Source organism: Ictalurus furcatus, chromosome 21 (genome assembly GCF_023375685.1).
Source record: "Ictalurus furcatus strain D&B chromosome 21, Billie_1.0, whole genome shotgun sequence".
Classification (NCBI taxonomy): Eukaryota; Metazoa; Chordata; class Actinopteri; order Siluriformes; family Ictaluridae; genus Ictalurus; species Ictalurus furcatus.
Window position 1 is genome coordinate 5,370,333 of NC_071275.1, and position 27,106 is coordinate 5,397,438.

Genomic DNA, 27,106 nt, shown 5'->3' on the forward strand with positions numbered 1-27,106 from the left:
GACATCTGTCCTTGAACTGAATCAAGAGAAAGGACCCTAAGTCACACAAGTCGTTCTACCAAATAATGGTTAAACAAAAATAAAGTTAATGTTTTGAAATGGGCAAGTCAAAGTCCTGACCTTAAGGCAGTAGAAATATTTATTTTTAGTGAAAATCGGATGATATTTTAGGTCATATATATGCAGAAATGTAGAATAATACAATCATGTGTAAATACAGCCACAGCATCATGGAGAGACAACCAGGGAAGTTGTTCCGGACCCGGCACAGATGCCCAGGAGAGTTTAGTATTCCACTGACACGCAGAAAAAGTCTGAAATATATGTAGAGTGTCTGTTTATTCATTATTTTTTCTTGCACTTGTGTGCTTAAAGGTTACATAGGTCAGGTGCACATAAAAGTATGCTTTACAGCTGTTTTATTTGATGCTTTGTTTTCTGCTCCAGCAAAACAAGCACAACAATGTTATTAATAATGTAGCACTAAATGAAATGTAGTAGAGCAATCCATCTCGCTTCACTTGTGGTGTAACTAGGTTAGCCAGAAATTCATTTAGCTCCATAATGTGGATAACGTAAGTCTTATTGTTTGCATTCTGTTGGAAATGGCTTGTAAACATTAATTTCTATTAGCAAAAATAGTAATTCATTCAGTCATGCTTTCAAAACAGAGGTGGGTATCTAAAAATGTGGGTCAGGCAACATGAAACTGGTACTTCCTCTGTTTAGAGTAAACAACAGGTAGGTCACTGAACTCGGAGACATGAACTTAAAGAATCCTAGAGCAAGCACAGCAAAAGTGGAAAAATACAAATTTGACTATGTGTAGTAGTCCTCCATGTTGTTCAAATTAAATTTCACAATTTTAAATGATACTGCAGCTCTGAGCCAAATGGAAAGCAAAGAGGTTCACAGTAAGCTTCAGGCACTGCCAGGATTTTCTGCAGTGCAATCGTTTGATTTTCTTTTTGATTTTCTTTGCTTCTGTAGAAGACCCAAGCGTCTGCATTCTGAAAAGTTTTTATTTATTTATTTTATCACGGTCTCTAGGAATTCAACTTGTTTTTAGATTTGTAGCCAAAGTTTTTTGGGAAAAAAAAAACTTGAGCAATCTTTATAAACTAATAAATCTATTTGAAAACTCTCCAGTTTCTTCTGGATGTCATAAGGTCACTAAGACTGATTACTGCCTACACCGCATGTTTTTAACAATTGTAATATATTTGATGTAACTGTGGCTGTCTTTCAAATACAAGTTGTTATTTCCTCTTGGACTTGGAAGTTTGAGAGTTCAAATCCCAGCACTGCCAAGCTGCCACTGCTGTGCCCTTGACCAAGGCCCTTAACCCTCAACTACTCAGTTGTATAAATGAGAAATGTAAGTTGCAGTAAGTCCAGGGTCCCCATTTTGCTCCTGAGCTAGTGTTATTGTCGGTGTTTTCCATGTGGCCTCATGGGTTCTCTGGTTTCTTCCCACCTCCCAAAAACATTCCAGAATGTGGATTGTCTACATATAATTGCCCCAGTTCCTATCTTGTCTCAGGCCCAGTCTTCCCGGGATCCACTGCAATGAAGAATGAGTCATTCTTAATATACATTCTGCAGAGAACACATATGGGGAATACTCTTCACCAGAATGAAAAGCAATCACAGCAGTGAAAAAAACCGGAAATACAATACACAAACAGCATTGCTTTTCATTTGTGACACGAAGATAACATACTTAACTCCTAGTTTTGAGCGGTAATTTTTAGTGATTAACATTTTTTTCACTAAATCAGTGAAAAAACAAACTATAAAGGTTGACTCTTTATCCAGATGGATTTCAGCCTTCCTCCCCATGTCCGACTGCAACCATGTGCCCCAAGTACTGCTCAGTGCTGTGATTGAACAGTGAGTGCATTTCAGTGTGACACTACTGCAACGCACTGATGAAAGTGAAACGTCTGGGTAACATATGTAACCCTGTTCCCTGAGAAGGGAACGAGACGCTGCATTTAGCATAACACTATGGGAGTGCCTCTCGCGCGGGACCGGCATCTGAAGCTTGTGTAAAATCATGCCTATTTATAGGCCTGCCATGATCAGGTGACGTGGCAATTAAGCATGTCGCGTGATATAAATATGGCACCTGTGAACCGCGCCATCAGCATCTATTATCTGAAGCGAAAACTCAATTCACAGGCCTGCCCTCGCAACGTTGAAGTTCCCTTCTCAGGGAACAGGGTTACATGCGTAACCCAGACGTTCCCTTTCAAAGGGAACTTCAACGTTGCGTTTCGCATAACACTATGGGAACGAGAATACCCACTCAGTCATACCGAGGGTACGGCCTGTTCAAAAAAGACCCAAGCCCAAGGGTCACTGCAAGACACTCGAGCCTGGGGTGGATTAAATATCTAGGCTGTAATACCGAATGAATGTGTGTGGCGTAGACCACCCTGCAGCAGCACACACATCCTGTAAGGATACCCCTTTGGACAAAGCCTTCGCTGAGGCGACCGCCCTAGTAGAATGAGCCCTTATGCCCAGAGGGGTAGGGAGGCCGCGCGCCTCATAAGCAATAGAGATTGCTTTCACTATCCAATTAGAGATGCACTGCTTTGACACAGCATCACCTCTACTGTCACCGCCAAAGCAGACCAGCAGCTGCTCCAACTTTTGCCACTGGCCGGAGCGGTGGATGTAATTACAGAGAGCCCTTACTGGACACAGCAGGTGCATTCTCTCTTGTTCCGGTGTGGGGAACGGAGGAGGGCAGAAAGCCTGCAACACCACAGGCTGGGCAGCAGATGTAGGCACTTTAGGAATATAATCCGGCATAGGATACAGGAAGGCCTTGGCTAATCCAGGGGAAAAGTCAAAGCAGGAAGGGACAACAGAGAGAGCTTGTAGATCTCCTACTCGCTTGAGAGTAGGTCAGGTCCAGCAGAAGAGCTACCTTTAGAGTCAGAAGCTTCTCAGAGGCTGACTCTAAGGGCTCAAATGGGGCCCCTTGACAGACCTTCCAGGACCACAGAAGGTCCCAGGAAGGTATGTGCTGCCTGCAGATGGGCCTCAGCCGCCTGACACCATGCATGAACCTCGAAGTTAGAGGATATTGCCCCACAGAGGCTCCATCAACAGGGGCGTGGCTGGCCGAAATGGCAGCCACATAAACCCTGATTGTAGAAGGAGCCCATCCCGCTGAGAAATGTTCTTGTAAGAACTACAGGACTGTAGCTATTGCGCAGTTCACTGGGTCTAGCTGAGGTTCCTCACACCACAAGACAAAAAGCCACCACTTGAGTGCATACAATTTCCTTGTGGATGGTACTCTAGCTTTTAATATGGTCTCTACAACCTCAGTTGTGAGACCAGAATCTATGAGCTGGTGCCTCTCAGGGGCCAGACCCACAGTTTCCATAGTTCTGGCCGAGGGTGATAAATCAGCCCACCCCGCTGAGAAACGTTCTTGTAAGAACTCCAGGACTGGAGTTCACTCAGCAGGTCTGCTTGGTAGGCCTGCAACACTGTCATTGTCTGCAGTGACCCACAAGCAAGACTACTACTGCATAGGCCTTGCCCACCAATGCCACGGTGACCTTACATGGTGGCTTGGATGGCATAGCCGGCCTCCCTAATTACCTGCCGTTGATGGAGAGAGGTAGCTCGCAAGTGCCTCCTCCACCTTCAGCATAGCTAAATAGCCATGCCATTCATTCCCCACAATGGCCAAATAATCCAACATCATGGGGTTTTAAATACAGCTTATGCATGGTTTTCCCCCAGAAGCCTGATATTTTGTCATGCACTTCTGGAAGAAAGGGGAGTTTTCTGAGTGCGAGGGATTTTCTTTCACTGGGGAGAAAAAGGCTCATCCAGCCTTAGTAATCACTTCAAGCAGCTCTTTATATGCTGCTCTCAGTTTTTAGTACATCCTTCTGGCTCCTCGGAGTCAGAGAGGAATTATTACTATTATTTTTGTGTGTGTGTGTTTTTTTCACTTTTTTCCCCCTTTTGGCTTTCCATAGCGGAAGGAGGAGTTGCGACGCGAGCTCCAATATCCAGCGCCGACCAGGACCCGGAAGACAGAGCGAGAGAGAGCAGCGCTCGTCTCCGGCTCCTCTTCTGGATCCATAAGAGATCTCCCGGACCCGAGACGGCTACTTGCCTCAGCAGCAGCCAGCCCAGATCCGAGAAGCTCTGAAACCCAACTCGCTTCGGGTTCCGAGAAGAAGAGCGCAAGTCGCGAGTGGAGTTACCTGATGTAAGCATTACTATGCACAGCCTCTCGAGGCTGCCATCGCATGTTCCACCCCTAGACACTTCACCCAGAAAGTGTGCACTCCTCCCCCGTGATGAAACGGGAGCAAGCCGTAACACACTTCCTGAATTCTCTCACTCATTTTTCTCTCTCGCTCATTCCTTTTTTTTACAGGGATAGAAAAGTCCAGAGATTTTGAGAAAAGATAGATAGAAAATTAAGCGTCTTTTTGTTTCTTTACAAAAACAACCAACATGCAATCTTTCGCTGAAGACAATAAGGCTGATGGTGCAGTTCACGGAGTGGATATTCTTGTTCCCATAGTGTTATGCTAAACGCAACGTCGAAGTTCCCTTTCACAGGGAACGTCTGGGTTACGCATGCAACCCTGTTCCCTGAGAAGGGAACGAAACGTTGTGTCACTTTGTCATACCAGGCAGGCCTGTGAATTACGTCTTCGCTTCAGATAATAGAGGCTGATGGCGTGGTTCACAGGTGCCATATTTATATCACGTGACACGCTTAATTGCCACATCACCTGATCATGGCAGGCCTATAAATAGGCATGATTTTACACAAGCTTCAGATGCCGGTTGCGCACGAGAGGCGCTCCCATAGTGTTATGCTAAACGCAACGTTGAAGTTCCCTTTGAAAGGGAACGCAGTGCAGCCGGGAATTACACTCAGTACTGACAGAAATTCAGCATTTAATTTTTACAAAAGCAGTTCCCTGATGATTAAGAGATCAAGCAATGTAAGGTTTTGTTTTTCAGTGGCGCATGTTTTCTGCATGTTACTAAAGAAAAGCAGTACTATTTGTGTATTGTAATTAACTTTTTTTAACCGGTTTGAAGGAGTGCTTATTTGTTCCAATCAAGTTATTTGCTTTAATAAACATGACAGGTCTTGTTATAGAAATAAAGTAACCAATGATAGGGTGTTGTGATGCGGATGTAATGCAAAGCTGCCCCAGGGGTTATTAACTTCCTCTCATTATTTTAATCCTCTCATACCTCTTTTAAAGAATGACATGATAAAACGTATCAATTACATTTAATATAGAAACACAGTAGTTCCTCTTATCACTTCCATAAAAGAAGCTATAAACAATCATTCCCACACCAGCCTCATGTTTTACGGCACTCCTGAAGCAGAGAGGGTTAAGGGCCTTGCTCAAGGGCCCAGCAGTGGCAGCACTAAGGCTTGAACCACTTTAACCACCAAGCCACCGGTGGTTGTTATTCACACATGAATTCATAAGTCTCACATCGTAGTTTAGGTTAGCTCTTCGTTAGTTTGTAATTAGTAAATGGCTTAACTTATTAGCTCATATTTAAGTAAGTATTAATTCAGGTATTAGTGCATGATTATTCATGTACTGTTATTGCAAAGTGCTACAGAGACTTCTTGAATAAATTCTAAATGAACATGTGATAACATTGTTAGCTGATGAGTTAGATCCACACTCCCTCCCACACAGATAAAAAAAGGCAACCTGTCAACCTGTGTACAAGGAAAATTAAGGAGAAGTTTTGCAATTCACTGCATCACAGGCAGAAAGTTTTCTATTAAGCACAACTGACTGCAGCACTGATGTAGCCTATGAAATGAATGTGCAAACAGCATAATTAGCTTTATTGGCAGATTTCATAGGGTTGAACAATCAACATCCACTGTGCAAGTGTCTCATCAGCGACTGTATGCAAACATTAATGATGTGATACACAATAAAATATTTACTTATTGTCATACATGTCAGTGTGAATACAGAGCCTTTGATTGTTCTAGTTCTGGTTTATCAGACAAGTAAGTGTTATGAACAAGCTGTTCTGTGCTGAGACCAATAAAATTGAAGGAATTTACATCACACCTATTTGCTATTATATTTGTGGAGCTTGCATTTCAAAATCCTTCCATATGAATCATTAGACAAAGCATTTATTTCATAATATTTATTGCATGCCAATTTGGTTCAAATTATCTAATCATTAACAGTTAACCCTGAAGCTATTATTACTTGAGTTAGACTTTGAAAAAACATCTACGTTCTATCATTCTGTTTCAGGTCGCGACTGTCTTGAATTTAGAGCCCAAGTGTGGAAATGCTCTCATGATGAGTTCATCTCTCTCCACTTTACCTCGATCTCACGGAGGAGTTCTGACTGCCCACACGTCTCCAAGTCTTCCAGGGCCTGGCACCAGAAGTTGTCCTCATGGTCCAGCATGATGCCATCAGCATGAGTCTGGCTGGCAAATCTGCAGTAGTAATTAGCATGAGTCATGAATCAGAGCTTGGCATACTCAGATTGACACTAATTTTAGTAAGACAGGGTCACAAAGCAGCCTGGGTGGGAAGAAGGCTTGAGGCAGAGGGGATGAGAATAAGATCCCCAAGAATGTCTGAATTTCAGCAAGCTGATAAACTGATCTAACAAAACAGGTGAGAGGAAGCAAAAAAAGGAAGAACAGTTAATGGTAGCAAATAACTGCATAATTAACAATTGCTTCATTCAGTACTTTTCCACCCTCTTAGATGTGCTTTCTGTGCCAAGCTGAATATACTGTAGCATGAGAAAGGCTTCAATTCTAATTCAAAAACAATGTCAAATTCAAAGAATTGTATTGTAGCTGGTTAAAGGTAGCAAAATTTTTCACTGTGTTAACTATGTCCTTGCATTCTAGAATATTAGCATACCTGCATACTAGAATACTCCCACACTCCATACTAGCATACTACCACACTAGCATATTCCCACACTAGCATACTAGCATACTCCCACACTCCATACTAGCATACTCCCACACTCCATAGTGGCACACTCCCACACTAGCATACTAGCATACTCCCACACTCCATACTAGCATACTCCCATATGCTTGCATATTTGCATGTTTGAACTCTTGAATACTAGCACATCAGCAGCATATTGCATACTAGCATCCTATCACATGTGCATACTGTTGCACTTGCACACTAGGATAATTGCATTCTTGCAGTCTAAATTGCATGAACACTGGAACACTTGCATACTAGCACACTTGTATACATACCATATATTTGTATCATGCATTAAGATTTCCATATTAGTAATCCTGCACACTAGCACACATTTTAACATGGTAGTGTACAATTTTTTAAGAGTTTATTTATGTTTTGCTGTTTGCTAGTGGACTTCAAATCAACGTAAAATTGTATTTTACATGTAAAATACTCTGGTTTGCTGACGATGGAGTGGCTTTATGTCCTAGGGTGCCCTCATGCCTGTGTTGTCTTCTGGCTCTGCCTTTTAGTTACGCTGCCAGACCTGCCAGAGTCCTTGCTTGCACTTTCCCACAATGTATACTTTTAAAAAACCAATTTATCATAAGAACGTACCTAATAATCTGTTCTTTCTCTTTCTCTGTTAAGCTGATCCTGACTCACTTCTACTCCTATGGCTCCTCTTGCCCTCTAGATCTTTCTGCTGTTATGGATGGTCCCAAATGAGTACCCTAAAGATTCACACTTCACAAAATGAGCTTATTCCCAAAGTCTCATCCATGCTTCAGTGAATAATCTCACCTAGATACAGCAGTCTACAGCAGGGGTGTCCAATCTTATCTGCAAAAGGCCAGTGTGGGTGCAAGTTTTCATTCCAATCAAGCAGGAGCCACACCTGAGTTCATCTGTTTAATCAGTTGATCTTGGCTTTCAATAGACTCAGGTGTGGCTTTTAATAGATTAAAATGAGAACCTGCACCTAAACCAGTCCTTTCCATATAACATTGGACGTTCAGAGGGTCTGCTGTAGACTGCTATAGACCCAGGAATCCCACCATCCAGTACCAAGAGATTTTCTTGCATCTAATTCCTCTCAAGGTGTTGTCTCTGGGAGTTTTTGCTTGCCAGTCATCTCTGGCTTGCTCATTAGGGATCCAGATCTACATCTAGATTTCTGTTTCAATTCTATACAGATACAACTAAAAACTGAATAATTCATCTAGATAATAAACACAGTAACACACTTTCACACATTTACAGTAATGTCATGAATGATTGCAGCTTGGTCGTCTAAGTACTCGTGCCCATTCTTGAATCCAGTTCTCTCCATGTGTGTAGAATGAGTCTTACCCAGCATGCTTGTCCCAGTCCTCCTCACTGAATCCTCCATCACTCAGTAGGTAATTCTTGCGGTGGCCAGGAGGGGGGGTGCTGTTCCTGTTCGTGGCACTGCGCCACTCATGTGGATGTAACGCGATACCTGCTACCTGCTGGATGTAGCCACCTATGAGGGAAGTGGAGAATTATGTCCAAGTGAATTATGCAGGGAAATCATTGGCTGTAAAGCTTGTGTGTGGATGTTCTGAACTTACTTTGGCTCCCATAACTAGCATCTATAGTAGATCCATCCCATGATTCCATAGCCGAGTCTACGCTGGGAATGGTGGTAGAGTAGATCTCGGACAATTTACTGGTCTTCTGAGAGTCCGTCATTTCCGAGTCATCATTATCGCTGAGCTCGTTATCAAGATCTATAGTGTTCTTCTTCTCATCTGCCACTAGGGTGAGTACATATTAGTGATGTTATTTTGCAAACGGTGTTACGAATTCACTTAAAATGCTAGCCATCCATCCATCCATTTTCTGTCCTGCTGATCCTACACAGGGTTTCAGGGGAGCCTGGAGCCTATCCCAGGGCACTTGGGGCACAACACAGGCACAATCGCACTCACATTCACACACCCATTCACTTAAAAAAAAACTATTGTTTTTTTTTTTTTTTTTATTATTTTTTTTTTTTTACAGTTTCATGTATTTGTTTACTTGTTTGTTTTCTCACTACATTTGCATGCATCACTGTGACAATGGGAAAAACATTTACATGTAATAAATCACTTCAGTTTATGATATTACAATTTTATATGAATACTGCTGCTTGCTCTTTGAAAATGATTTACACAGTGTAATGGTGTAAAAGAAAATAAAGGAATGTTTATAGATGAAGGTCAACTTTTATACTTTTACACTTACCATATATATATTTTTTTTATATATAGATGAAGGTTAAATTCATTCCGAGCTATAAACTACAGTTCATAGCTACAGTCATATAGTATAGTCGGCATCAATCATATACAAGAAAATGGTTTGTTAATCCCTATAAATCCCCTCCAAAGTAAGAAAATGCTCAGTCTAAATGCAGCCAATATCTTAAGTTCATGTATATAAATAACTTTTGATACATAAATTAATCATTTAATAATTTAGCATGCCAGCACACAGTATTTGGTGTCTTATACTGTATACATGTGTGTAAAAGCTGACAATGGAAATGAGAGGACACTGTCAGGACTATCATATATCCTTCAGATTTGTTAGGAAACTACTAAAAAACCTAAATGAATGGCTACATTCCATAGATTCTCCAAAGAACTACCCATTTTGACTTCTGAATACCACAATTTTAAAAAAAGAATTAATTAAAACATTTGAACGTATTGAACAAGTGAACGTATAAGAAATTGCTGTTAGAACTTACCATCGATCTGCTTTTTGATTTTCAGCGTCACGCTCTCGCCAGCCATTTGAAGTAAGTGGATGGCTTCACTCAGAGGTTTGCCTTTCAGACTCACGTTGTTAATGGCAAGGATTCGATCTCCAACATGAATAGCCCCTGTTCTATAAAAATAGCCACAAAACACTTAAACAGATTAAAACCAAATGAGTGTGACCTACAATGCGTCAGTCATCTCCTCAACACTAAATTTACTATGTTGGTATGGTCACAAATTGCATGTATTTATAATTGAATATTTAGGATGTGGTCAAGAGCACAAAAAAAAAAAAAAAAAAAAGACTGAAAGCGGTAAAATATAATCCACATAATATATAAACTCAAATGAGCTCAAGTTATAGAAAACCTTTGTGGACCCCAATTATTTAATTATCCAAACTTTCCGTTTATATCCATCATAAATACAAAAGATGTCCGGTGATTATATTGTACTGTGTTTCTTTCCATACTAGTCTGCAACAAGGGCCTTGGAGAATGCTTTAATTCACTCACAATTTTGTTCAATTGTATAGTTGTATATGGCTAGAATGACAACAAAAAGCTCCATACTCTACAAGTTACAAAACATCCTCAAGACAATATGCTAGTTCTTTAAACAAAAGATTAATTTTTTTGACTGCAGTGAAACAAAGGTCAAAAACAAAGACGTAAGCAATAGTGGAAACAAACCAGTGTCTCCAAAATGTCTCAATAAAGTTGAACTATCATGGAGTGATCTGATCAAATCTAATCTGCTCTTCTAATGTAATTTTCCCCTGATCTAGTCTAGCTTCTTTATACTCGAATCATGTGACCCTGAAGTTCACTATCCTCTTGTGTAATTACTTTACACAGGCTATAACAACAGTTATAAAACTCAGCTTGAGAATTTATGCACCTTGCTATCTTTTGGCAATTTCAGGGCAGGATGTCAAAGTAAGGTAACTGAACTCATAAGTCGTTAACCTCATGGGTCTTTCCAGTCTTTTATTTCTGTCCCTAAAGTCACCTTTCAGCTAGACCTCTCTTGGTGAGGCCTGAGATGACGATGGGGTCAAAGGGCTCCTCGGTGCCTGAGATGGTGATGCCCAGGGGGCCGCCATACCGCTTCAGCTCCACTGTGTAGATAATGGAGCCTGATGTCTCCTGTTCATCTACAGAGAAAGGGAGGGGTGTGACAATTATGATATTGCCATCATTAGCAATTATGCTAGTGCTTGAGACTGTAGAATAGTTGTGTCTATGTTTTAATAAAAGACTAAAGGTTACGATTTAATTGGTTACGATTTCATTGGTTATGAGCATTGGTCACCAACCCTCTTCCTTGAGCTCTACCTTCCTGCAGGATTAATCTCCAACCAAAATCACACACCTGTTTTAGTTGATTTCTTAAGGCAATGATGAGATTTTCAGTTGGGCACGATTATGGTTGGAGTCTTCAGGAAGGTAGATCTCCAGGAACAGGGTTAAATACCTATATTTAATATGTACAATGCTTCTTGTATAGTAATTCACTTGGAACCATTGGAACCACGGTCCTGTGTATAATTCTAACAAAGTGATTTGAAATCTAAAATTCTCAAGTTACCAGCAAAAAATCATGACAAACTTACTTTCTGGTCTTTCGTAGCTTTGCTTTTAACCAGTAAATAACACATTTAGCATTTAGATTTAATAATCAGGTCACAACGAATCACAGTCAGCAAAAGACTCCATTTCAAAATGGAGTAATGAAACCCAGATACTGGGTTATCTACTTTTTTTACAAACAAAAATAATGTGACAGTAAATACAGTACTTAAAGTCTAGCTATGAGTCACATGAATATGTGAACATAAGCATCGGGATTTCTAAAATAAAAATTCATGAAAAAGAAATCAAACATCTAGTTCTTTTCAGATATACAGCTTATGCAGTCACTCAAGAGTTTTTCACAACCTGCCTTCTTAGAAATCTGGCTGCAGCCGTTGATAGCTTCATTTTTCTGCCCCGTCCAGGTATTTCTGCCCCTAGCCAGTTCAGGTATTTCATGTGTTCCAGCTCAAGCACACCTGGTGCAACTAATGAAGCCCTTGATTTGAAACTGGAGAAATCATTATAAGTTGCATTTTCAGTTGAATTTGGGGAAAGCATTGATTGTGTTGAACTATTTAAATTGCTTTTGTTTGATTTGTTCATTGCGAACAGCTGAAAGCCTGTACATTTTGACAATAATCCTGATTTGAAACTGGGGCTGAATCATTTCGATTGCAACTGTAGTTCAGAAATAAGAAAGGCTCAGTGATTTAGCTTTATTCTGTAGTCTGTGTCAACACCAGGTGGCATGGTTTAATACTGCATGTCTGCCCAAGCCTCAATATGGGCAACACGTGTTGGGTTTTATTTTTAATATCCTTTGTTGTGAAGATAATTCAAAGCAAATCTATGCCAACACACATGGCCTCATACTGAGCCATGTTCAGAAAAACAGGCCAATGTTCTAGATGAAATATCTGTCAAAATATGATGCAATCAAAATGTCAAAATGGACGTAGTAGGATAGTCTGGGGAAAAGGCTGACAGCAATATTACAGAAGGACTGATTGAGGATATGATTTCTTTCACAGATTTAACCAATTGTCAGAACAGATAATGTGTTGTAAATGAATACAAATACAGATATGGACAACTTTTTTTGTTGTTTGTTTCAGGTGTTTTGTTGAGCAAACACTAGATCCCATTGTGACTAAGACTAAGACCATGTTCATTAACATGAACATGAACATTATGTGGTCATTATTAACTGCCTGTTTAGGGTAATGGCAGTTTAAATTAGGCTACTACTGTAGTTTGTTAATATTTTGGGAAATAGAGCCAACTAAATTGTCAGTAACTATCGCTGGTGGGTACAAATAAAAATAACGAGTGAAAAAAAAAAAACATCTCTATTTGAGAATAATTATGAACTTGAGCCATAATTCACACAGCATGCTAACAGTGCTGTCATTTCTACCCTTTACTTTCTTTATATCACAGTACTGTTGAATGCTCTATTCAAATGGGTCAGAAGGTGTTGATTAATCTTAGGGCCCTTGAGCAAGGACCTTAACCCTATCTGCTCCAGGGGTGCCATATCTTGGCTGACTGTGCTGATCTTAGCTGGCTTCCTAACAAGCTGGTATATGCGAAAAAATAATTTCATATATGTGATATCATATGTCATATGTCTGACAGCAGGTTCTGGTTGCAAGGTTTATACTGAACACAGACATGCACACCTATCTTTACTTACCAGAGTTGTCTTCATCCTTGCGGATCTTGAGCTTGACCAGGTCTTCACTCTGTTGAAGGATCTGCATCGCATCTTCCATTGAGCAGCTCTCCAGTCGAATGTTATCTATAGCCAGCAGCTTGTCTCCAGGCTCCAAAGTCCCTGTTCTAAAACGGAAAAGGAGCAAACAGATAAAAACTTGTGAATCATGCCTTTATTAATAAAACATGGGTGCTCTAATTTATTTATGGTATAGTATCATCTTCCCTGGTTTTATCAACATTAGCCCATTTAAAAAAAAAAAAAGATTGCCTCGGAGTCGTGAAAAACCAAACTCTACACTTGCACATGGCGTAATTTCACACTGATTAAGACAGAGATAAAAAAACAAAAACAAACAGAGAAATTACTGTATTACTCAAATTTCATCAACTATACAATACTTTTAGCACTGATGCCCGTTTCAGTGTCTGAGGAGAACGTTCCAGAAGAAATACCACCTGTTCTAACACTACAGGAGGCAAAAATTTACTTTTGAGGACATTTTTCTCTGTCTTGCTTAGAACCACATGTTCAGGTTAATTATTTTTGAACGGTGTCCTTTAGAACCTAGAAATCTGGCCATACCTGTGAGCCATGCTTCCTTTCTTTATGTCAGATATGATCAGAGGCTCGCCCGGCTTTTTACTGGCTGTTGGGGACAATGCAGACAATGCAGATTAATGTATACAACACATAAGAATACACACACACACACACACACACACACACCCACACACACACCAAACACGAACACACACAAGAGATAAAGTTAAATGGAAATGGTGTGAGCATTCATAGAAATCAGCTGGCCTAGAAATCAAAACTGCATTATAATTAAAACCAGACATAATAAAAATGTGCTTCGAACATGGGATGGATTACTGTGAGACACTCAAAGGTCTAAGAGCAAGAGTGCCCCCTGATGGTCAAGTTTGGAACACAACCCAGTAGCGGCTCCTTAGGCACTGGTTCTCAAAGTGGGGTCTGTGAAACATAGCCAGAGGGTTGTTTTTTTTAGTTACAGTGGAGAACATCATTATCAAAATTATTATATTTATTTTTGAGTTCTAGTTATTAGCCTGTTTGACTGAGAACTTGAATTGAATGGGTTTAATCCAAACCTTAATATCTCAAAAACACCTATAAATACTGTAAACCTGGACCTAAAATAATCTGTCTGTGGAAAGTAAAGGAATAAAGAGCTCTTTGACTCTAATTAAAAATATTATTGTACACATTTTAAAATGCATTTATACAGTATTGTAAATTGCAAATATTTTGTATCACTGTAACAGTTTTTCCAAGTTTTATTGAGACTGCTACACCGTTTGTTAGATTAAATGTGATCAGTTTTCCAGTTCATCCCAAAGGTATTCAGTGGGACTGAAGTCAGGGCTCTGTGTAGGCCACTTGCGTTTTTTTCTCCCCAAAATTGGCAAACCCTGTCTTCCTGGACCTCCTTGTTTCTCTGTGATTCACGCTCTTACTGCAGCACTGTTGGACTAGTGTATTCTCTGTATGCTGGCCTTCCTCAATCTGCCTTATCTCACTTGCAGCTTGGGCAAAATACAGCAGCTAGATTTTAAACAGGGATCAAGAAGAGTTATCATATTTCCCCTATTTTGGCATATCTTCACTAGCTTCCTGTTAAGTTCAGAATTTATTTTAAAATTCTTATTTATGTATATAAAGTTCATTCTGATCTTGCTCCACAGTACATTATTGACCATCTTCACCCTTACTCTCCTACCAGAACACTAAGATCTTGTAATCAACTTCTATCGGTCTCCTGCTGTTTTCTCACACAGAACAACCTCCTGGACACCAAGCTGTCTGGCTTCAAAAGCAGTCACGGAGTCACTCCACGGAGACTGCTCTGCTTTCCAGCAGTGAAGCCTTACGACTAGCAAGATCAATCTCAAGATCATCTGTCCTCATCCTACTTGATCTCTCTGCTGCTTTTGACACTGTGACTCATCAGATACTCCTGTCAACTCTTTCCGGACTAGGCATCACCAGAACGGCTCTGTGCTAGGTGGAATCCTATCTCTCACACAGGTCCTTCAAGGTATTGTGGAGGGGAGAGGTTTCTTAAACTCAGCAACTTACAACTGGGGTTCCCCAGGGGTCAGTTCTGGGTCCACTGCTCTTTTCCATTTATACTTCATCCTGTAGGTTCATTCTGTACAACATCAAGAAAATCAGACCCTATTTCACCGAACAGGCTACACAGCTACTAGTCCAGGCTCTTGCTAACTCAAAACTGGACTATTGCAATGCACTTCTCCTGGGCCTCCCAGCCAGCAACTTCAAACCCCTTCAGATGATTCAAAATGCAGCAGCACACCTCGTCTTCAAACAGCCCAAAAGAACCCATGTCACAACCCTCTTCATCTCCCTCCACTGGCTTCCTGTAGCTGCCCGCATCAAATTTAAGGTTTTGATGCTTATGTACAAGACCTTGTCTGGAACAGCACCGCCCTACCTCAACACTCTCCTTGAGTTTTACATTCCTTCACGCAACCTGCACTACGCCTGGTAGTGCCTACTTAGTGAGCCACGAGGTCCCTTTCCAGAACCTTCAAACTGACTGTCCCTCACTGGTGGAACGAACTTGAATTTTCAATCTTGAAAAAACAGTTAAAGACCCATCTCTTCTGCAAACACTTTAACTAACCCCTAACTTGCCCCCCCGCCCTCCATTATTAAAAAAATAAATAATCTGCACTTACTGTACACTAGCTCTTACACCTCTACTCTGTGCACTTCTTGTATTGTTCTCCGCTTGATATATCCCTTTGCTTGTATTTCCTCATTTGTAAGTCGCTTTGATTAAAAGCGTCTGCTAAATGAATAAATGTAAATGTCATACTAATGCAAAGGGTTATCGAGCCTTTTCTGTGGTTGGTCCCAAACTCTGGAGCAGTCTCCAGAGGGAAGCTGTAATGCTTCACAATACAAAGACATCCTTATACAATTGTGTGCTTCCAACTTTGTGGCAACAATTTGGGGAACTTTTTTGCAGTGTAATAAAATTGCAGACCCCCTGGTTACATGTCATGGACCCCTGTAAGAAGCACATGTCCAGAATTTGAGCTGAACAAAAGAACCGAGTAGAAGTGAAGGCTGGATCACGTTTGTGTGTGTGAGGAATGAACTGGATTACAGATCAAAGCTGACAGATGTGGATTTGAGAATAGTTCTGCTTCAAGATTTGCTGATGCTGCCAGATTATGATTGATACCAGTTCATCTTAAACACGAACATAAAAGAGCCAAAGGCCTTACTGAAGGATATATTGAATGTCAGTGGGCCTGGGATATGACATTACATTAAATATGCCTAAAAAATCCCGAAGAGGCATTTTTTATTTTTTTAAAGGAAGGATCCAAAAAGGAAGGTTGTCAAAGGGGGATTAATCAAATGGACAAGAGATGGCGGACAAAGTTAACAAGTCATGAGACAGTGTAGGAGAGGGAGAAGTGAATAAAAAGTTCCACTGCACTGGAGACTAATCCACAGAGACCACAGCACTGTGGAATTCTCAAATCTGCCTGTCCTGACAGTGTTGATTAATTTTCTATAAACACATGACTATAACATTGTGTCAGCTACAAGGTAAATTACAGGTTCATGTTCTAGAGTGAGAGAGAAAAAATGTGTAAAACTAGTAAAAATGTAAAAATGTGTCAAACTAGAACAACTGTTATATAGCATTATAGCTGCTATAATGTAAGCGGTAATAATAACAGGAATAAAACTCTTTGGAGTGTGCTCTTAGTAAAATAATCAAGGACAGGGAGAGTGGTAACAGTAACATTGTTTTCTTATAACTGCACATCATCATGGCTTATTCCTTACATGTTAAAAAAAAAAAAAACCAAAAAACCAATGTGTATATACAAAGTGTTTCAGTTCTCAAATTAATTGACGTCTTACTACATTGTGCCACTACACCATAGTAAAAGTAGTTCCACTGTTAGAATTAGTTTGTTTTTGTGTCTTGTAAACATTGAAGGACAGATGTGCAAGGTTTCTGAATGATAATATTGAGAAAATGAGATGAAAATGATAAAAATGAGATTATGTAGCTCAACAATACAATTTGAAGCAAGTAAATGAATATCTACGAGTGTTTTTGTTCTAACGATTTTGAGTAAGAGTTCCATTACTTGTTAGCTACAATATATGGCTCCAGTGAAGATGTCTGATACTAAACCTGTCTTGTGGAAGATTGTGTAAACATTTCTTTTGCAGAATTATTCCTTTGAAAATGCCAGGGAGAAAGAAAAACTAATACAACATGCATGAATTAAGTTGGCTCTTACCACTGATTGTGATCCCAAGCTCGACTCCTCTCTTCTTTGGCAGCTTCACATGAAAGGTACCGCTACTGGGCACTACCGACTCTATTGAATAGCAAAAGGACTCTGATTGTAATGTATTCCATATGAAATATAAAAAGTATAGAGTACACTTTAAGGCCAAACATTTCTGGACACCTGACCTTCACACCAATATATGGGTCTTCCCAATCACAGAATTGTCTAGGATGGCTGTGCATGCTGAAAATGTAGTTTCTTTATCACTGAAACTAAGGGACCTAGTCCGAACAGCTCAGATATGGTTTGTCAAGGTTGGCGTGCAAGAACTCAAGTGGCCTGCACAGAGCCCTGAATTCATGAAATGGAAGGCCATCTGCACCCCAGGCCTCCTCACCTGAAATCAGAGCCATTACATTACATTTCTAATGGTCTTGTGGCTGAATGATCACAAATCCCCATAGTCATATTCCAAAATCTGGTGGAAAACCTTCTCAGAAGATTGGAGGTTATTATAATAGCTAAGGGAGGACCAAATCTGGAATGGGATGTTCAAAAAGCACATATGGGTGTGATAGGTTAGGTGTCCACAAAAGTTAATTATTAGAGAAACATTTTGCTAGTGTATTTTCCTGTCATCTTGCAGATTCATGGTATCTACTTGAATATACAAACCTGCTACATCAAACTCAATCTCTAGCATGACCTTATTAGTCAAAGCAGCATCTCGGAGCAGCTGATTGGCCTCCTCCATCGTGCCATCCTCTGTGGGAATGCCATTGATTGACAAGAGCCGGTCGCCAACCTGGAGCAGCCCACACCTGCCAATCAAGCCAGCATCATTAAAATAATGCCAACTATGTTTGAAGTAACCAAAAAAAAGATCTGAGTCCCTATCTAATATTGAACTCTCACATCTACTGCAACCTTGTGCAACTTGTTTGTTTTTGTTTTTTTTAACACAGTAAGACACAGTAAGACCTTTGATACATCCTATGATGAAATAATTTGCAGAACAGAAAGAAAGTGCCACTTGCTGACTTGATTGATGTGAGGCGGTAAAAATGTGCCAGAAGAGCTCTTTTGCAGAATAATAATGAGCTGCACTAATCAAACATAGCATTGTTTCCTGTAATTATAAATGTAAATGAGAATACATCTGCCATATAACTGCAATGGAATGGAAATGAGTGAGTTTTACTGTGATTTCTGCAATCCTATCATTAAAAATAATCTAACAAAGCCATTACTTTTGGGATTGCATACAAGTAATACATGGGTAATTCTTTCCACAGCTATCAGTTAGGTACTGCTGTCATCTCTTATGCTCCATTTTCAAGCATGACTCATGTTTTATGCGCACACAAACACATTAAAGGCTCCATTAACTGAATCATCATAAATTCATGCAGATGGTTCAATTCATGACATTAAGGTAGGATCACCAATCTGATTAACAGAAAGACAGTATTGTTATGGTTATATGTAAATGAGTGCACCACTCTCCATCTGTACTGTAACAACAGCTCTCGGCAGGTTCTGCTCTCAGATCTCAATGTAACTTGTTTATTTCATTCAGCCTAGCATCAGATAGCATTAGTCAGGTATTAAGAAGCAAAATCATCACTGCACTACTTCATGGTAATGCAGTGGGTAGCATTGGCACATAGCTCCAGGGATTCAATCCTGAGCTTTCAATTCCTGGCTTACGCCCCGTATTCCCGGGATAGCTCCGGAATCACCGGCACCCTCACCAGGATAAAGCAGCTCCCTGGATTGTTAAGCCAGGGAGGCTATAGCAGCAGTCATACTAGTTGCAAATAAAGTCGAAAAAGCCTGTTCACTAGAATGGAAGGGGATAAAGAGATTCACTTCCCGTAGCGGTAAATGTTGTATCCACGTCCTCCAATTTCATTTTGTACTAAGTTCATCTTGATGAACTTTTACTCGGCGAATCCACCAATCTTGTCAGTGTGAACCAATAGGAATCAAGAGTGTGTGGCTGAGGTAATGTCTATCTAGAAGACTGAACATGGAGAACCTGACAATCATTACAATTTCTGCTTTTTCTGGTCCACTCTTAACATTATGACTCTTATCAATCACAAACAGTAAGCTAGCTTGCTAGTGCTACCCTGCCAAAGAAATTTGCAAGGCAAAAATATGGTGTAAGTGCTACTTAAGAGTGCTTTCATGATTCTCTTTAGACTAGGTTTGTTTTTACACAGACGAATCCTTTCAAACCACAGAACGGTTAGCCAATCATATTTCTTTGTGTAGGCGAAAATTTTGCAGAATGAAAGATAACATTTCATTGGTTTGTATAGCAACTGTTCCCTTGCTTTCTTAATGCTTCCTCCACTATTTCTTTTTATCAAAACATCACTCTGCAGAGCACCACATGCCTTTCCATAACAGTGTCAAAATTGTCAAAAAAAAAAAAAAGGTAATGTGACAACCAATCACGTTGCTCAAGGTCCAACCCTTGGAGCAGATTACTTTTAGGAGTAGATTGCTTTTAGGTGCAGATTACCTTTAGGAGTGAATTATTTTTAGGTATAGATTACTTTTAGGTGCTGATTACTTTTAGGAGTAGATTGCCTTTTTGAGTAGATTACTTTTAGGAGTAGATTGCCTTTTTGAGTAGATTACTTTTAGGTGCAGATTACTTTTAGGAGTGGATTACTTTTAGGAGTAGATTACTTTTAGGAGTAGATTACTTTTAGGAGTAGATTACTTTTAGGTGCAGATTACTTTTAGGAGTGGATTACTTTTAGGTGCAGATTACTTTTAGGATTGGATTACTTTTAGGAGTAGATTAATTTTAGGAGTAGAATACTTTTAGGTGCCTATTACTTTTAGGAGTAGATTTCCTTTAGGAGTAGATTACTTTTAGGTGCAGATTACTTTTAGGTGCAGATTACTTTTAGAAGTAGACTACTTTTAGGTGCATATTACTATTAGGAGTAGATTATTTTAGTTGCAGATTACATATTGGAGTAGATTATGGCAGCAAATCCCAAATCAACATTTTCAGGTGGACCTGAGATCAGTTCCCAGGACCTCACCTGGGTTCAAAAACAGTTTTCACACGCCCAAATGAACTCTCAGTGCAAACAGGTTCAGACAAAGTGCAAGTGTCTAACCCAATTTTTTTTCCCTTCCAATTTTATCAGTGGTCAATTCCCACATATCAGCTTAGTCTAACTTCCAGAGTAGCTACCAGTCTGGGAGGGTGAAGCTGTAGGGCAACACACTTCAAGGAGTGCACAAAGTGTCCTATTCTGTATATATGCACACTGATTGATGAGGGAAAGAGGCTAATAAACCAAAATAATGTTTAGAAATTTCACAAACCCACTCTACAGACAGATTACATAGTAATGCTAAAGGAGTACCTAATAAGGAGATCTACCAGAGAAAGATAGTCCAAAGGCCAAACAGTGTAAAATTAGTTATAGGCTGTGGAATTACAGAACCACCAATATACACAGTTCATCAGGCTGTAACTCTACATCTGACCCTATGCTCATGGAGTGTGTGAAGGTTTAAACACTGACAAAACAGCAGAGAATTGTATAAGCTCCACGTCAGACCTGCATTTAATTAGCCTACTTCTGCTTCTGCTACAGTTACCACTCTCCATCTGTACTGTAACAACAGCTCTCGGTAGGTTCTGCTCTCAGATCTCAAGTCTTTGGAGAACTCAAGAAAGTAAGGTTAAAACAATAATGTGTTTCCCTACATGTGTAAGATGGCATGGGAAACCCTGCCAGATGTTGCTACAACTGAAATTCTGGAAAACAACCAAAAATGACAAAACATTGTTTTCCCTGCCAATAATATACTTTGACGTGTCTACTTTAAGAAAACGGAAATATATTTTACTAGTGAAACAGACAATTCACTGTGCAATCAGATACCAGATATGGCACCAATACTGATTTTCCATAAGTAGATTAGGCTATAAACACTGAACCACTTAAGTAAAATATGTAGCTTTTATATGTTGATTTAATGGCCATGCTACTACACTAAATTAAGTTATATTAAGTTGTATAAGTGTCATAAGGAGAGTCCAGGGAGACCGATGCAAAGTGCAGAACTTCTTTAATGGGGACATAAACAACTAAAGCAGACAAAATCACAGGAAAAAAAAACAAAAAAAAGAATACGGGGACAACAAGGAGCTAGGCTAAAGCTAGGAAAGGTTTGGAAAGCTTAAACTTGAAAACAAAAATTATACAAAGAGCAAACAATAACTGAAATCTTGCAACACATGTAAACCCAGACACAAACATAAGCTTAATTCTTCAACAAAGAAAGTGGGAAAAGACTGAACTTAAATAAGGTGACACGTTGGAAAATACAAAACAGGTGTGCATAATCAAAGGAGGAAATAGAGCAGACAACAAAAGAAGAAGTTCAAAAGGTGAGTGAGTGTGCCGTCTGGGGAGGAATTGTCCTTGGTGGCTATGACGATATGTATATATTTCTATTTAACATAAACATAAACTATTTGCTTTTTGTTGAACTTACATATTTTACTTATGTGAACATTTCTGCCCTTAAATTCCAATAATTATCTTTTTTCAGTGAATGTAAATGTAGGCACAACATCTTTTAGTGGAATTAGAATGAAATGTATTTAATTTTATCCTTTTTCACTTGTTGGTGAGAAACAGACATTAAAACATCTCACATTTGCTAAGCGAGATCTATGCTGGAAAAGAAGTGCATCTGGCAACCTAAAACTGTAATAGTGGGTTTTTTTTTTGTGCTTAAAAATGGTACTTTCCAAGTTCAACAAGTACTTCTCCCCTTTCAACAGCAATCGGGTGGTCCTAAACTAGTGTAAAGCTGGTGAAAGCTTTACCATTACAAATTGCCAGGTCTTGTCCACATAGGTTTTATCAAACTATGCATTCACAATTTTAAAAATTAATTAATTCAGAGCAACCTAGCAGTATTACTACTAGCTGTGTATTGTGAACCATGAATAAGCACTGGAAACTGCTAAATATTTCCGGGGGGTTCATGCCCGAAAATGTGTCCAATATAATGTGAAAAGCATCACAAATCAGTCGTGATGTGACACATTCGCTTCACCACTCCTGGTGTAAAATAAGCTTAAAAGCGAGCATCAAAGCATTAGGAGCTGCAAAGCTGGCATGCTTATGCAGCATGATTACCCAGTCTGATGTTACATTTGGGTTTTTTTGGTGCTTTTTTCATAAATACTATGAAACATGCCAAAATTGCTGTCCATGCCAACCGACCATGCATTAGAGTTTAAAAACTGTTGGATCAATTCAATTAGCAATGTTTGTGGCATAAAATTTAGGACCATGTATATTCAGATTTAATGTAATTTAATACTTGTTAAAGCCTTAAATCTGTACAATGTTTGCTATTTTAGAAGACTTATTTCAGAAGACTTTGTAAAGAACCATAGAAAACCTGAACAAGAAATGGCCAATTGAAACTGATAGGAAACTGAAAAAATAAAAAAAATAACTGACCTAAAAATCGATAGTAACAGACACTGAAATTGATGATAGTGTGTTTTTAGGAATTTCTCACGTTCTCACAGTTCAAATCATTGAAGTAGTTTGTAGAAATGTAGCCAACGTTCAACAGTAAAGACTATTTAATGGGAAATTATTCACTCCTCTGGAATTAAAAAGTGACATTATAACAAGATTGGAGACTGACATTGACAAATTTCTCCAGAGTCAACAACATGGCATGAAATTTTCTCAGATACACCTCATGACATCTCACGTCACTGAAAACAAGCAGGAAGGAAAACAAACTGAATGAGAACCATTCATATTCATAGTCATTTGTAAAGGGATTCAAAACACTGGCCTAGTGTCACTCCGATAATCTCATGAGAATTCGTGCGCCACAGTGCGTAAACATGACTATGACAAACTCCAGCCTCCTAAACATTTTCAAAGTTAGACCACCAACTTCAAATCAGCCTGGTGAGGTGAAATTCTGCTTCGTCTTCATCCCTGCTGAGTTTTGACCCAAATTCTGATTTAAAATCACTTCACATCCAGCTTGATATGTGCCAGCATCTTTCCCTATGAACTACACAGACTGCTGTCATCAGCTCATAGAGCCCTCATGCTGCATAATTTTCATTTCATTTCACAGAATATAAATGGGCATGAATCACCCTTCAGGATGTGAAGGGTCAACAGGAAGATGAGATGAGATGAGACCACTGCAGAGCCGGAGATGAATTTGTAATAGAACACAGCGTACACAGTCTTGGTTATTTAGAGGAGTAGGTGGATATTAGGCCATCCCTGTGCAATATACACTCACTGTCCACTTTATTATTGACACCTATACAGTTACGCAATTATCAAATCAGGCTGTCATGTGGCAGTGCATGAAGTCAGGCAAATACAAGTCAAGAGCTTCAGTTATGTTCATATCAAACAGGGGAAATGGGGAAAAAATTGAAGTGGCATGGTCATTGGTGCCAGATGGTTTGAGTATTTCGGAAACCGCTGATCTCATGGGGGTTTCACCCACAATAGTCTTTAGACTTTACACAGAATGGTCTAAAAAAAAACAATTGCCTAGTTGTAGAGAGAGGTCAGAGGAGAATGGCCAGTCTAGCTGGAGCTGACAGCAAGGCTACTCAAATAACCACTCTGTACAACAGTGGTGAGGAGAAAAGCATTTCAGAATGCACAACACATTAAAACTTGAAGTGGATTTGCTACAACAAGAGAATGCCACCTCCGGTTCTGGTTTTCAGTGCGCCGCTGTGACATGATATGCTGATTGGATAATTTCATGCATGCACATAAGCACAGGTGTTCCTAATAAAGTGGGAAGTCTCATTTCATAACTGGGTATGTGTGTATGAGTGTTTTATGAGTGCCTTGGAGAAAGATAAGAAAGAAACCATGAGTCAGAGGGGTTATGTGTGTGTGTGTGTGTGTGTGTGTGTGTGTGTGTGTGTGTGTGTGTGTGTGTAGCCTTAAATCTGGAGGAGGATTATTATGATCAGGGCCTGTATCCTCTTTGTCATCTGATCAAAGGCAGGAACAAGGACTAACGTAAGAGAGCTAAAATCGACATTTAGGAGAATTACTCACTGATGCTTAAAAACATCCACTTCTTTACAACATCATCATAAAGACAAAGAGCCCAGAAAACTGTTGCTTCATAATATCAGTAATTTTTCAATCTTAAAACATCAAATGCATTCATATAATGTTTCTTGGCTTTCCAATCACTTAGGAGCAAAACTAGCTCTATGACACGAGCATTTCATTGTCCTATATAGGGATGTCCCATTCTAGTCTTATCTGTTCTTATACCACAGCTCGGACTGGATAGGTATTGATTCATTTTCTATAATAGCATGACTCTTACAGTAGCTCCAGCAAATTACAGATTTCTATTAATGTGCTCATTCTATTTTCATACACAGAGCCTTGTACGGTGGACGCTTGGCATAATCTAAACCTAATAGATGAACTAAAAACATGTTATTTGTCCAACTATTGATATGGTGAAGCTTTCTGTAAGGAGATGCTTATTTAAGTTGAAAATAAATACTCATTTCCTGTATACACATTACTGTCAGGAAACAGTTGAGGACGCAAGTGCAGGTACTCGGTGGTTTTATTAAACATAGCAAACAAGACGGACGTAATCCAATTGTGCAGTCAAAAAACAGGAAAGGGTCAGGCGATGAGCAAACAACCTAAATCAGAGCAGACAGGAGGAAAATCCAGAAACTAGATCAAACCAGAATGACTGTCACCAGAACAAAATGCTTGGTAACGACTGGCACAAAAGTACACAAAGCATAAACTTCGCAATGCACGTGAAAAGACCTTTTAAACTGTGAATGTGGTAGTGAAGGTAATTGAGACAAGGTGTACGTGTTAAGTAATCAGGTGAGTGTGAACATGAGAGAGTCTGGGTGTTGTAGTATTTGTAGGCTGCGCTGAGTTCTAGGAAGTGTAGTTAGATGCTGATTCTGTACAATTACATGCAGTGGGGGAAATAAGTATTGAACGCGTCAACTTTAAATATAAATATATTATAGTAAATATATTTCCAATGAAGCTATTCACATGAAATTTTCACCAGACATCAGTATTAACTCAAGAAATCCACACATATAAAGAATTCACAACATTAAAGCTCATAAATAAAGTTATGTGTAATAAAGTGGAAGGACACAGGAAAAAAATACTGAACACACTAAGAAAAAGCAGTTCTCCAAGGCAAGATAAGGCAAGGAACCAGCTGAAATCCGTAAGTAGTTAGAAAGTAATTTAGAAAGTACCCCCTATTGCGCAAACTAATATCAGCTGGGTTAGTAAATTGATGCTCTATAAAAAGGCTTTTCATTACCAAGGTGTCACACAAGAAAGCTCTCATGATGGGTGGATTTTTTGAGTTAATACCAAAGTCTGGTGAAAATTTCATGTGAATAACCTCATTGGAAAGATATTTACTGAAAAAAATGTTGACGCGTTCAGTGCGTATTTCCACCACTGTATAACTATAAACGAATAAAAAGCATGGTGTCTTTTTTTTCTGAAAAATGTTATAACTGGTAAATTACTCTAGAGGAATAAAGCACTTTGGGATGTGCTGTTATAGGAAAATGATCAACTTCAGGGTGATAATAGTAACGCCGCTTCATGCTGTTCTGCATCACACCAAAACATTCATTGATTATAGTCCCTATAGCAGCACACAACATAGTTTTTATTCCTTACTTTATCACTTGCAACTACACATACATTTACCACAGTAATTCTGTACAATTTTATATTTGTTTTTATTTTTTGTGGCTTGTGGCTATCCACAAACTGATACGACACTAGCTAATATGAGTCAGTATTAACAAACTTTATTTTCGTACTGTATTTTACTGAACATCAAGCATGCTGTTGTTTGAAATGGATTTGAATTAGACAAATCCAATCACTACTCTGACAGTAATAGGAATATCCTATAACTTCATAACCATCAGTTTCACAGTATTATGTATAACTCACTAAGCTGAGCAGTGTCATTTCCCAGCTGTTAGTGTGTCTGTGTAGCCACTCACTTTTCAGCTGAGCTGTCAGGCTCTATAAATCGGATCACTGGAGGTGCGGATAGCGTCTCAGTGGCGAATATCCCCCCCTGCAGCTGAACTCCGAAGCCGCTGAGAGGATCTCCTGTTAGAGTGACCTCGCTGGACTCTGTATGAACTATCTGACCTCCAGGACCCACTGAACTTGAGGCGAGAGATGCTGCTAAAAAAAAACAAAAAAAAAAACAAGGAGAGCATGAAAACTCTAAGTTAGAATTATGACTGATTTCTGGGCTGGGAACTGGTTCAAAAATAAATACATTAATTAAATAAAGTAATAAATACATTTTCGTGTGTCCTGTATCAAATTCATATTTTCTTTATATTTTATTGTCATTGAACTTTTGAAGTGGCCATTACAGATTTAAAAATATATATATATCTGTCAACTAAACATTACAGCAATTTATATTATATTGCACTGAGATTTTTCTCTGAAGCTACAAACTTTCTAGAAAGAAATCAGAGGGAAGAGCAAATGGATCTAGAAACTCAGTGCGACTGCTGTTCCTCTTATAGGAGGCTGAGATTTGAAAGTTCAACCTGCCATGCTCAAACAATTGCACACAAACTCATAACTCT

General features: G+C 39.3%; 1 protein-coding gene and 1 long non-coding RNA gene across 2 annotated transcripts in view; one reads left to right on the top strand and one right to left on the bottom strand.

Annotated features, from left to right (window-relative positions):
* LOC128624765 (uncharacterized) overlaps positions 1-18,746 on the top strand; it is a 36,707-nt gene extending 17,961 nt beyond the window's left edge. The window contains exons 2-3 of the long non-coding RNA XR_008388847.1: positions 17,330-17,456; positions 18,041-18,746. This is a non-coding gene — a long non-coding RNA (uncharacterized LOC128624765). The remainder of the gene's footprint in view (positions 1-17,329; positions 17,457-18,040) is intronic.
* Positions 1-27,106, bottom strand: part of grip2b (glutamate receptor interacting protein 2b) — a 68,448-nt gene that overhangs the window by 6,161 nt on the left and 35,181 nt on the right. The window contains exons 12-21 of the mRNA XM_053652478.1: positions 26,498-26,684; positions 18,070-18,215; positions 17,401-17,481; positions 13,658-13,721; positions 13,052-13,197; positions 10,790-10,934; positions 9,766-9,905; positions 8,600-8,785; positions 8,358-8,511; positions 6,385-6,502 (exon numbers count right to left, since the gene is read on the bottom strand). Coding sequence (XP_053508453.1) covers positions 6,385-6,502; positions 8,358-8,511; positions 8,600-8,785; positions 9,766-9,905; positions 10,790-10,934; positions 13,052-13,197; positions 13,658-13,721; positions 17,401-17,481; positions 18,070-18,215; positions 26,498-26,684 — 1,367 coding nt within the window. The remainder of the gene's footprint in view (positions 1-6,384; positions 6,503-8,357; positions 8,512-8,599; positions 8,786-9,765; positions 9,906-10,789; positions 10,935-13,051; positions 13,198-13,657; positions 13,722-17,400; positions 17,482-18,069; positions 18,216-26,497; positions 26,685-27,106) is intronic.